This window comes from Prunus dulcis, chromosome 3 (genome assembly GCF_902201215.1).
Source record: "Prunus dulcis chromosome 3, ALMONDv2, whole genome shotgun sequence".
In the NCBI taxonomy this organism is placed as follows: domain Eukaryota; kingdom Viridiplantae; phylum Streptophyta; class Magnoliopsida; order Rosales; family Rosaceae; genus Prunus; species Prunus dulcis.
In genome coordinates, this window is record NC_047652.1 from 12,525,981 (window position 1) to 12,538,560 (window position 12,580).

Consider the following 12,580-nt stretch of genomic DNA (forward strand, 5'->3'; position numbering starts at 1 on the left):
GTCTATAAAAGAAAATAATGAGAGAAAAACCCTAGCTCCACCAATTTTCTTCCTTTCCATTTCTCTCGATCTAAACCTATCTCTTCAAACTCATAAATAAAATAGCATCTTTATTCCCATTTTCTCTGGATCTAAACATAGCTCCGCCAACACAGACATAGGCTTAAGGAGCTGCACTTGTAAGATGTTGACCCTTGCAAGCAAAATTCCTGGATCCGCCACTGGCGTAAACCATGGAGGTAACAGGTGGGTTTTTTTTTAAGATCCCAGATGTGCTTCCCATTAGCCCATTCTCTCTCCCAAAATGGCTCTTAGCCCGGTCTGGATGGCTCTGACTTCTCTGCATTTTGAGTTTGTCTAATCATTTGGACACGGATTTGGTGCTTTGTTTTGTTGTACTGTTCTTTTGCTTCTGGCTGTAGCGACGTCCTTTTTTTTTTTTTTTTTTTTGGGTCAAGGTACTTCATTCCATTAAGATGAAAGGGATTAGAGAGTCAGAAAATGCAAAAATAAAAAACAGCCCAACACTGGTAAGTACAAGACCGACCTAACAGAAATAAAAAGAAGCCACATAAAGGAAAAACCCTAAAACAAACATCTAGCCCAGTACAAGCACAGAGGAATAAAAATTATCCTTCTGGCTGTAGCGATGTCTATTCTCAGCTTTTATGGTTCCAGTATCTTGTTTCTCAATGCCCTATTTCGGGACCATTCCTTTGTTTATCAATGAAGCTCGGTTCATCTGATTTGACCAGAAAAAATAAAACCATTATGTTATTACCTAAGCTCATCAATTTCTTCTCTCTTAACCCACCTGTTACCTCCATGGTTTACGCCCACCACCTTTTAGACCAAAATCCCCACCTAACTATTGTTGCCACCAACCCAATTCGTCAATTGCATTCTTGAATTTTGGATTGAGAAAACAATGGTTGTAATTGAGGGTAGAAGGGTAATTTTGAAAGAAATTTGGTGAAGAAACACCTAGTTGCAATTTAGATTTAAGGACTTTTTTTTTAATAGAAACTAGCATCTCCGCACGCGCTTCAGCGCCTGCCAGATGTTTTTTTTTTTTATTTATTTATAAAATTTAATGTTTAAATTTATTTTAGAATTAAAAAAGATAATGGATAGTTGTGTTCCATAAAAATAGAATTCATTATCTGAATTTTCTTTTTCTTTTATTTTATTTTTAAATATGAAAAAGTGTGAATTTACCATATTATCCTCATTTAATTAATAATTTCAATTCTTAATGTTTACATTAACCAATGACATTTTCTGGTATTTTGAATGTTTTACCATTCTCTCCCTTTTGTTTTATAGATATTAAATATTATACTAAATTTAATTATTTTTAACCTAATATTAAAATTTTTTAACTAATGAAACTGACGGATTTGCTAATTAACAAATGCAAATACAGTGATCAAAATCAAAAAATTGAAATTTTGATGGCCAAAATTAAATACGACCCTAACCACAATGACCAAAATTATAATTACCCCTTTTTTAATTAATGAAATTGGCGAAATTGAAGCATATGACTTCATTTGCTAACACATGCAAATACAATTACCAATATTGAAAAATTGAAATTTCGATAATCAAAATTCGACTCTAATTTTAATGACCAAAATTGTTATTACCCCTTCATTAAACTAGGAAACATATTTGTCATATGGGCCAAATGGAAGAACGTATGAATATTTTTTTAATAATATTATATGGCCCATATTATATGCGTTAACATAGGTTGATCTGCGCACCAGCATCTCCAAGTCCCCATCTACTGACCTGGCTCACCTCACTTGCTCTAGTCAAGTCCCACCAATCAAGGGAGGGCCATGCTTGCTCCGGTCAAGTCCCACCAATTAAGGAATTGCACATGATCCACCAATCAAGGTAGAAGCTAGATCTTGCTCACTCTCCTACATGAGCAGACCCCCCGAATCAAGGAAGAGACCATACCTCCTTGTTTGATGGGAAGGAGCTGGGGGCGATCAGAAGAAAGGGGCTGGCTACCATCTTCTCCAAAGCTCTTATTCTCCTCTCCAGAAAGCTCCCCCGCCCCTCTCTATGTAATCTGCATATCTCCCTGTTTGGGGGTGGTCAAAATTCACCCAAATTTCCAAGGAAGAATTCATAGTGGCTGAGAATACTTAGCGGCCGAAGAATTCCTAGCAGTTGAAGAATTCCTAACGGCCGAGAATTCCTAACGACCGAAGAATTTCTAGCGGTGGAGAATTTCTAGTGGCCTAATTCCTAACGGCCGAGAATTCCTAGCAGTTGAAGAATTCCTAGCGGTGGAATTCCTAACGGCCGAGGAATTCTTAGCTGCCGAGAATTCCTAGTGGCGCAATTTCTAGTGGCTAAAGAATTCCTAGTGGCCGAGAATTCCTAGCTGCCGAGTTGCTTTCTCAAAATGGCCGCCGAGGTCTTTTCTTCAAAGGCCGTGGTGCCTTCTAAAAAATGCGACCTAGGTGTTTTCTTCAAAGGCCATGGTGCCTTCTCAAAAATGTGGCAAATGTGTTTTCTTCAAAGGCCGTGGTGCCTTCTCAAAAATATGGTCGGGCGCTCCCTTTTGCAAAAATGACCAGGCACTTCCCTTTGCAAAGGTGGTTGGGCGTATCCTTGCAAAAGTGGTTGTGCGTATCCTTGCAAAATTGGCCAAATGCTTCCTTTTGAAAAAGTGGTCGGGCACTTCTCAAAAAGTTGGGTTGGGCACTTCTTAAATACCTTGGTCGGCCACCCCTCATAGAAAAAGTTGGGTCAGGGCGAATTTTCTCCTTGTGCACCTTGGCGCCCTCCTCGAAACACTTGGGCAAGCAAAGTTGGCCTGAAGGAGTTGAAGTTCGGCAGAAGGTATTTCCGTCAAGGGAGTTGAAGTTCGGGGGGAGGTATGTCCATTGAGTTCCCAACATTCAAATATTTTGAGAACTCAAAGATAGTCAAACGTGGAGCTAAGCCCGACATCCAAATATTTGAAGTTCCCATAGCACCCATCTTGGCAGATGGTTAGCCAACTCTAGAATTCTAAAAACTCAAAGGGCACGAGGTTCCACAGAGGTCAGTGTGCACGTGACTGAGGCTTGACAAGGAAAGAAATCAAGGAGGTTGATGACGATTCGGAATTTTCCAAAACGAGAGAAAATCAAGCAACCATAATATCTCCGCCGACATGATCCATGGATTTTGGGGGCTTCAAAAGGAAAGAGTTTTAAAAGAGTTGACATTTGATCATTCAATGGCCAGCCCATGGGCTAACGGATGCCTTACATAAACTTCACCGAACGAAGGCAGAAGACACACATCATTAGACACACAAACCTCTTTTTTGTCTCGCACTTTTCTTTTCTTAGACTTAGGATTTTACTTTTCAAGCACCTAGTGTAGCCAATTCTTTATTTCCTTAGTGTAAGTTTAAATTTTTGCAATTTACATTACCTTATCATTTAAATTCAAGTTTATTTCAATTGCTTAACTTTCATTGTCATCACACTTTTATTAAGTTTAAATTCAAGTTTAATTTAGTTTATCGTTCTTATTTCTTTCTTGTTTATTTATCGCTTTGATCTACTTTATCGAACTGTAATTCTCATCTTTACGTTATTTATTTTACGTATTTGTCTTTAAATTGTATTTAAGTTAAAACACCTTTATTTTACGCACTTGTTCCTCGTTTCATTACATTTCACCTTCAATCTTCATCTCCACCCACTCCACATCATCGTTTCGCCTTGACCCTGAGGTAGTGAAAGAACTTAGGCTGTGAGGAGGTTACTTGCTCGGCCGAACAATGGTTTGATTAAAGTCAGATCTCGAACACAAAATATCCATCTACTCACATTCCATTCAAGCCCAAATTCGTGCTTGGTGGTGGCACGCCCTGCAGTAAAAAGAAGAAGGACCAAAAGTTCCTTCTGTCGGCCTTCTTGGTCGAAAAGAGGGAAACACTCCCCTATGAATACTAATCGGCTCGACCAAAACTCATGTTACTTGTAAAAGTCCTCACCCAAAGAGTTGCTTTTTACTAAGGACTTGGTGGCTTCTATTAACATAGGTTAACCTCGTCTAAACCCCAAGTCTGATTTCCCCAAACATCTCCAATCACCCAGTATAGTCGACCACATAGCATAGCACCAGGCATCGCCGGGCACTATGCATACGTGAGCACCTGGCATATGTGAGCACCAGCATCTCCAAGTCAGTTTCCATTGACATAGCTCACCTCACCTGCTCCAGTCAAGGCCCACCAATCAAAGGGGGGGCCATGCGTACTGACATGGCTCACCTCACATGTACGAAAGAGATCATCAACAATACGGTTCATGTGACATATCAATTATTTGGGTTTTATAAAAATATTTGGAAACGATCCTATTGGTCAAAATAAAGAGAAATAGTTTTCTATTTTATTACCGTTATGGATGATAATTGATTATGGGTTACATTAAAAAACATGTCCTCTTTATGTCTATAATAGTGCACATACCCATCTTATGTGTACACAGATGTATTGCAAAACGAATGTTAGAAACACGTGAATATGAAGCTTAATCAATACTTTTGCATTGAATAATCAAGAAAAGTAATTTCTAATAAAATTATTCATATATAAATATTAAATTAAGAAGGCTCTTTTTAATTCTCGTTCTTTTATGAGAGATTCACTATTATACCAATATAAGGGCCTAAATTATAAAAAAAACCATACATGAAATGTAATTTAGGAACACACCCAAAACCCATTTACAAAATAACAAAGAGGCTTCGAACTTCCTACAAATTACAAAACTACCATTGATTTCTTAAAACAAGTCCAACCCCAAAACTACCATTGAGTTTTTTTTTTTAACTATAACAAAATTACAAAGATGATTTTATGAGGATCCCTAAATTCCTCTTATCATACATGAGTTTTAGCTCAACTACTACTAGAATCATACAAATGAAATATCCTCATTGGATTTTATGAGACGACTAATCAAGGATGTGTATGAGTGTATAACCTCTACTTTTAGGGCAATATTTAAAGGCCTCGTTTGGTTGGTTGGACTAAACTAACTAGGATTGGACTGGCTTGGATTAGGATAGACTTCAAGTCGATCCTATTGAGTTGTTTGGTAGGAACTAGACTGGAACTTGAGTTTTGTGGATGTCAAAGAGAGAGAAAGAGAAGGGTTAGGTGGTGGGAGAAGAGGTAGAGAGAGGGTGCTGTATGTGAGGTTGTTGGCTGTCACATAGAGAGATAGGGATATGAGAGATAAAGAAGGAGAAGGGAGAAGGTGAAACTGAAGCTTACTCGAGGGTTGTGATTTTTCTACTGGATAAAAGAGACCCAGATGCTAAGAAGCATGGATCCGCCAATTTAGTGGAGTATCCCGTATCGGATACTCGTTTGGATACGATATGCTTCAGATACGGTCTGATATGCATTGGATGCGTATCGCAGTCAACGGATACGTTAGTTGACTGATGGATACGAGTATCCCACATTCCAGACATGAGTATCTGACTTTTCGGATACGAACCACCGGGCGAAGTTTGCCGTTGAGGGGCTGTTGAGGAGCCCTTGGGCGCTGCGTGTGAAGAGAGAGGGAGGGAGGGAGAGGGAAGAAGAAGAAGAAGATGTCAGACTGGAGGGAGGGAGAGAGGAAGGGAGAGACAGAGAAGAAGAAGATGTCAGACTTGAGGGGGAGAGAGACAGAGAGACGGAGAGGGAGAGAAGAAGAAGATGTCAGACTGATCTCAAGTGACGACGTCGTTTGCTAAAACAGGATTTGTAATATATATATATATATATTTCATAGATCTGTTTATGGGTTAGGTCTTAAGCAATAATATTAAAATGGGCTTTGGGTAATGATATATTTGGGTGAAAAAAGCTATACTTGCCTAAAAATATAAAGAATCAGAAAAGAAAGCCAAAATGCTACACTATATTTATAATTTATAATTTATAATTTATTTAAGATATAATTTAGGTTATATATTTTTAATAACCGTATCCATGACGTATCGTATCCTAGTTTTTGAAAATTTATCGTATCCCCGTGTCGTGTCGTATCGTATCGCCTTATCCGTGTCCGTGCTTCTTAGCCCAGATGTAACTTACTAATGTTAATCATTAGATCGATATGATGGCTATAAAGTAAACCCTACACAACTTACCCCGCATTATAGACACGCTAGGATTTTAGTCCATTTTAATTTGAGAAATCTGATCTAGTCCTGCCAAACAAACATGCCCAAAGAATTCAATTGTAATCGTCTGCTTATTGTAAGGACCACAGGACCTTTCAATTAATGTCTGTCCGTGCACACAGAGAGAGAGAGAGAGAGAGAGAGAGAGAGAGAGAGAGAGAGAGAGAGAGTGCAGAAATGATGGCAAAGACTTCTCTATAAATGAAGACGTCAGGGTGGATGAGACGGGAAGTTAATTGGATGGGTGGGGCGGTGGTGGTGGGTGGTCCAATTCTGTGAACAAGGGAAGGATTTTTTATGAAAGGGGCCTTCGTATTTATCTCTGCATCTGAACACGAACAGCAGAAACTAAATACCCATTTGAAAAAGTAACTTACTGTACAAGGGGGCTTCCCCTCCGTGTCTAACTTTCACGGTGATTTCATGATCTTTGTGCTTGTCTAAAATTTGTTGAGATTTCTATGTAATTACCTTTTCAATACAAATTCTAAATACCAAGCTCTGGAAAGCTTAACCCTCAAACCTAGGACAACAACGTTACCAAGAATATCACTAGGGAATTTTCTCCATTTTTACAACATACAATTATTTAAAGAAGAATGTAAAAATGGTAGATGTGGGTTAGGCTAGTTGGATATAGAGCAGTGAGTCCGTCCACGTGCATCCAAGTTCGAGTTCTCATTCTTGGAGTTTAGATTAATTTATAGTAGTTTAGACTATCACTTGTACCAAAAAAAAAGAAAAAAAGAAGGTAAAAAAGAAGGGGACATTTGTCAGTTTCACGTTTAGCCACATGAATTAGTTTGAAGGACCAATGAAAAACAAGTATCTTTCCCTTCTTTTGGCTGGTCACTCTGCTATAAATACATAATCGATGTGCTATGAAGATTTGGAGTACAAACCAAGAAGATGGAGTTGGAGGAGTTGGAAGGACTGGAGCCAGTGAGCCCAAATGGTCAGTACTTCAGTAGCGATGCGTTATCTGTTTCGTTTCTTGCTGTTTTGGAATCTGAGATTCCAATCGATCTGGAGTCTCAATCAATGTTTTTGCTTAAGAACGTCTTCCTCCCCATTAGCCCGCGTTTCTCCTCTATCATGGTGTGTTCTCCTTCATCTCTTTATTGCAATATAATATCTACCTTATTTGTTGAATAAAAAACAAAAAATTGATTGAAGACACTTCATATTTTTGTACAATTACCTTATTTTTACCGGCATCATCTTCTTGATATAGGGAGTCTCTTGGCATCATCCCTTTGTTTCAATTTTTTCATATAAAAAAATTACTAATATTTAATACGTACTTATGACACCCACGTCATCATGACAAAGATATAACAGATCTATAATAGACAGTTGAAAACTTGAGCAATTGTTAATTTGGAAACAGGTTGAAAATAATGGAAAGAAAGAGTGGAAAAGGGTCGAAGTGAAGCTTGAAGACCACTTGCACATCCCTACTTTCCCTTCCAACTTGTCCCCAAAATCATATGACAAGTATATTGATGACTATTTGTCAAAGCTATCAACAGAAAGATTTCCACAAGGCAAACCACTGTGGGAAGTTCATATTGTCAACTACCCAACTAGCAATGCAGCTGGGAATATAATCTTCAAGTTTCACCATGCCCTAGGAGATGGCTACTCTCTCATGGGTGCCCTTATTTCCTCTCTACAAAGGGCTGATGACCCTTCTCTTCCCTTAACTTTTCCTTCACAGCAGCGATCCGAATCAAAAGAAAATTTTGTGACTAAAACTTTCTCAGCTGTCGGCAACACCATTTCAGACTTTTGGTCGGCCAGTTTAAAGATCATGAAGGAAGATGATCTAACACCAATCAAGTCTGGTAATGATGCAATTGAGTTTCGGCCAAGTACTGTATCAACTATGACATTCTCTCTGGATCAAATCAAATCAATCAAGAACAAGCTTGGAATGGTAAGATTTATAATAGGATTTCGTCTGAGTAATGTCATATGCAATTTTATTCTCTCTTAAACTTCATTTCCTTAAGGTTTTTTTTTTTTTTTTACTTTTGACACAAGCAATATTAATTAGGGGAGGGGAATTTAAATATAGGACTTCGGGTGCAAGGATAACTTCTCCTAACCACTTTAGCTACAAGCAAAGATGGAGCCATGTTTGGGCCTAACATGGCCCTGGTCCCCCCAAAATTTTCTCCTATAATATAATATATTTATGTTACGGTACAAATATATTAGAGAAAAATACTGTTTCACTCTTATGGCCCGTCCAATATATGCATGTAACTCTTGAATTTTGCTCTATTTTCTTGTTTTTGAGTAAATTTGGTATTTCATAATTTACTCCTGAAAATTCTATAAGTATACTATTTATCCAACATCTCATACACCACCAATATGAACAGAAGAACTATTTTCGATCATGGGACTTGAGGGTTTGTTTAATATGGATGGAGCTAATTTATTCATTGTAAATTTAATTTACTTTTTCACTTACTATTACAGACTGTAAATGATGTTCTCACCGGGATGATCTTCTTTGGAACTCGGCTGTACATGCAAGAGATTAACCAAAGTTCAAGCAAAGCAGATTGTACATCAATTATGTTGATCAACACAAGGCTCATAGGGGATTATGTGCCGATTGAGGAGATGATGAAACCCAACGGCAAGACGCCATGGGGAAATCGTTTCACTTGGGTGCATATACCCGTACCCAAGTTAACTCAACTCTCAAATGCTCTGGACTTTATCTGGAACACACAAAAAATAATAAAGAAGAAGAGAATCTCTTTAGCTGCTTATTTCTCGAGCAGGCTGTTGGTGATTCTGGACAAATTTGGAAGCCATGAGGTTAGTACAGTAGAAGAGACTATACGCTAGACCACTGGTCTGCAAGTCAAGACGTTGGGAATGCTAGCTTGTCCCGCTTAAGAAAAAAATTGAAAGCTCAAATTTAAATATGTATTTTTTATTTTATGTTAACATATTGCAGGCATCCAGCAGATACATTCATCACACAGTGAAGAACTCCAGCATGGTAATTTCAAATATGATTGGACCTGTGGAAAAAATGTCTCTGGCTAATCATCCAATTAAAGGCTTATACTTTTTGATGGGAGGTATACCTCAGGTATGTTACACATTGTTATGAATCATTAAATCAATCTATAACTCTAGATAATTTTTCAAAATACAAACATTGATCATATATTTATTATTTCTTCGAAATATAAGCGGTTAAAAAAATTGTAAGGAAAGATTCTATTGTAGTGTGATTCTTACCACGTTGATAAAAATAGGAAACAATTCTAGCTGCAGACAACTTTAGTGTAGTAAAACTTTTATGGTTCTGAATGAAATACAATCCTAGTTTTTTTTTTTTTTTTTTGGCCAAAGTTGAAAGGTTGTCATTTATCTTTTAAGTCTACATTGAGAGATTATTCTTGCAAAAAAAAATTACATAAATTGGCCGTGATTAAGATATGTAGTTATGAATGCAATATAGAGTAGACCCCACAAGATGTCCCTTAATTAAGATTATACATATATATATATACAGTCCCGATCTCTTGGACCACAGGGGTCCAAGAGATTTATGGTCACTCACCGTTAGATGTAAATTCAACGGTTGACTTGAATCGGATAATAATCATTTATGTCATATTGCATTTATATATATCATTTTGAATCATTGGATTAATATCCAACTTGATATACCTCCCATCAAAAAGTATAAACCTGATAAACCATCAATACAATACATGTATGTAAAGGTGTATCATATAATTGGTCCACCAACATATACCACAATAAATGACTAGTCTCTCTAGACGCGCTTTCGTCCATGCAAGAGGTTTTTTATTATTATTTATTCATGCGCGCTATGCATGACTTACAAAGTTAATATTTATTTTTGCAATTGTGTTTTTTTAGATGTCCGACTTTTATCATTTGACTTACAAAGTATTTTGTTAGATGCCCGTCTTAACAATTTATACATGTGATTAAAAGAAAGAAATGGTTGAGACGGACATCTAGCAAAATACAATTGCAAAAATAAAATAAAAAAATTTGTAAGTCGAGCGATAAAAGATGGACATTTAAAAAAATATAATTACAAAAATATTTAACTCCTAGAAAACATAACTTAATTCCCTTCTACTCTTTGCACAACTTATTATTCCTTAAACAAGTAATTACTCAATAAATGGTTCAACCGAAGAAAAAAAAGAGTAAAATTGATGAATCTTCAAGTTTAATTTGTATTATATTTGTTTTTCCATATGGAATTTTGCAACTAATGTAACATGACTTACATATGGATTTGCAGGGCTTTCAGATAACCATTGTTAGTTACATGGGAAAGGTGAGGCTAGGCTTCAAAATGGAAAAAGGTCTCATCGATCCACAGAAGTTCAAGTCATGCATGCAAAATGCCTGGGAAATGATACTCAAAGACTCCGATCTGATGCGGAACAATTAAGATGTGCACATGTCGAAGTTCCACCACTTTTTAAAATAAAAGACTTTATTTTCCAGCATTTTTGCTTTTAATAAAAATGTCTTTAAAAAAATGCCAATTAATTTTACTAGTGTTTCCCTCTTTTCGACCGAGGCGGCTAACGGAAAAAACTTTTGCTTCTTCTTCTTTTAATTGCGGGCGTGCCACCACCAAACCACGAATTTGGGCATGAATGGAATGTGAGTAGATGGATGTGTTGCACTTCTAACTTCTGATCGACCAAGCAAGGAACCTCCTCTTGGCCTAGGTTCTTTCACTTCCTCAAGCTCGAGGATGATTAGGTTTTGTACGGATGTTTTTGTGATTTTTAGGGTTTTAAGTAAAAATAATGCAATTAAACTAAATGTGCGTTTGTTTGGGCCTGGTTGAAATTTGACCGGGTCAGGCCCGAGATCCGACAATTAAACTAATAGTGAGCCCAAGTTATATTTCGGTGGGCCTAATCAATAAGGTTAGATAAAAGCCCAAAATCATAAATATAGCAAAATATCTACATATGGTGGAATACACCAATTTGGCCGAACACTCCACCAATTTGGCCGAACACATCAATATGGCCGAGAGCATAAAAGTGGTCGAAAGTCTATATGCGGCCGAAAGTGTAGATACAGTCGAAAGACTAAAAGCGGCCGAATATATAAAATCAGCAAATGCTTAAATAAGGAGAGAGATAATCCGTAGGAGGATTTTCTCATAGGTTACAATTCAAATATAGAAGGAATTATGCCAACTTGATGGTTAACTAAAGTTATTGTAGGAGAGCTCAAGATGGAAGGAAAATCAAATCAAATATTATTATTCACATTAAATCACATGCATGAGACAATGAATTGAAGATATTCTGGAGCAAATATGATTGATTTGAAGGCCAATTGATGACCGATCAAATTGAGACGCACTGAAGCCCCTATAAATACCAAGCTTATGGAAGAGAGAAAGGACCCCCGACACAACACAGAACTTGTCATTTTACATTCTCTTCAATTTCTATCCTAGGAGTGTAAGAACCCAAAACAAAATATCTAGAAAAGAAAGGAAATATCTAAAAAGTAAAGAAAATATCTTTTAGCAAAAAGACGATTTTGCCCTCGAATATTTTAATAGGGAAAAATTTGACTTTTTGACCGGAAAAGAATTTGGGAATTCCGTTTACGCCGTTGCATAGAGCACGGCGAAACGAGTCCGTAGACACGGAGTAGACCCAAATCGGAGTTTTAACGAAGAAATTACGATCAAAACATCGCGAGGGGCAAAATCGTAATTTGGACAAAGTCAGATTTTTATCCCTGTTTCTCTCTCTCTCCCCGCGTCATTCTCTCTCCTCTCTCCCGATTGCACAGCCGATTCGACCCCCTCCCCTTCCAGCCGACCTAGCATACCACCACCACATGACTTCGATCTAGAGCCTTGGAACCGAATCGAACACTTGACTCTACCTGCCGCCGTGCATTCGAAACTTGACCCTTCCTATGCGCCCGCATCGGATCATCATGTTCCGGAAAATAAAACCCATTTTACTTTGCGTCATTTAATTTCGATAGATTCGATCTCTAGTTTCTATTCTAAATTGAGCCAGTGGCCTTGGGGTCCATTAATGTCAATGAGAGGACCCTGAAGGATATTCATTGTGCATTATAATTGAGTGGACTTTTCTTTCTCAAAAAGATTTTATAATTATATTTTATATTTGATCTTGAATAAGTGATTTCAGCATAAATTTTATGATGCAAATACCCTTATTTTATAAAATTAGACTAGCAGCAGATTTGTAATTTTGAGGCCAAATTAGTGGTTTAGTTCAGATTTACCAGAGTTCAGAGTAGATCAGTTTTTATCAGAAACAGTTATTTTAGACCACCATGT

The 12,580-nt window shown here is 37.3% G+C and overlaps 1 protein-coding gene across 1 annotated transcript; it reads left to right on the plus strand.

Annotated features, from left to right (window-relative positions):
- Window positions 1–7,067: 7,067 nt before the first annotated feature.
- LOC117622918 (O-acyltransferase WSD1-like) lies at window positions 7,068–10,759 on the plus strand. The gene is made up of 5 exons (XM_034353735.1): window positions 7,068–7,305; window positions 7,598–8,146; window positions 8,698–9,045; window positions 9,188–9,325; window positions 10,526–10,759. The coding sequence occupies exons 1-5, from the start codon at window positions 7,117–7,119 to the stop codon at window positions 10,676–10,678; spliced, it is 1,377 nt and encodes a 458-aa protein (XP_034209626.1). The 5' UTR covers window positions 7,068–7,116; the 3' UTR covers window positions 10,679–10,759.
- Window positions 10,760–12,580: the final 1,821 nt, after the last annotated feature.

What these genes read in the sequence shown, in the direction of transcription:
- LOC117622918 (XM_034353735.1), top strand. Translation starts at nt 7,117, where the DNA reads ATGGAGTTGGAGGAGTTGGAAGGACTGGAGCCAGTGAGCCCAAATGGT. An exon ending in CGCGTTTCTCCTCTATCATG is followed by an intron (nt 7,306 to 7,597) that starts GTGTGTTCTCCT and finishes ATTTGGAAACAG; the next exon opens with GTTGAAAATAATGGAAAGAA. An exon ending in TCAAGAACAAGCTTGGAATG is followed by an intron (nt 8,147 to 8,697) that starts GTAAGATTTATA and finishes TTACTATTACAG; the next exon opens with ACTGTAAATGATGTTCTCAC.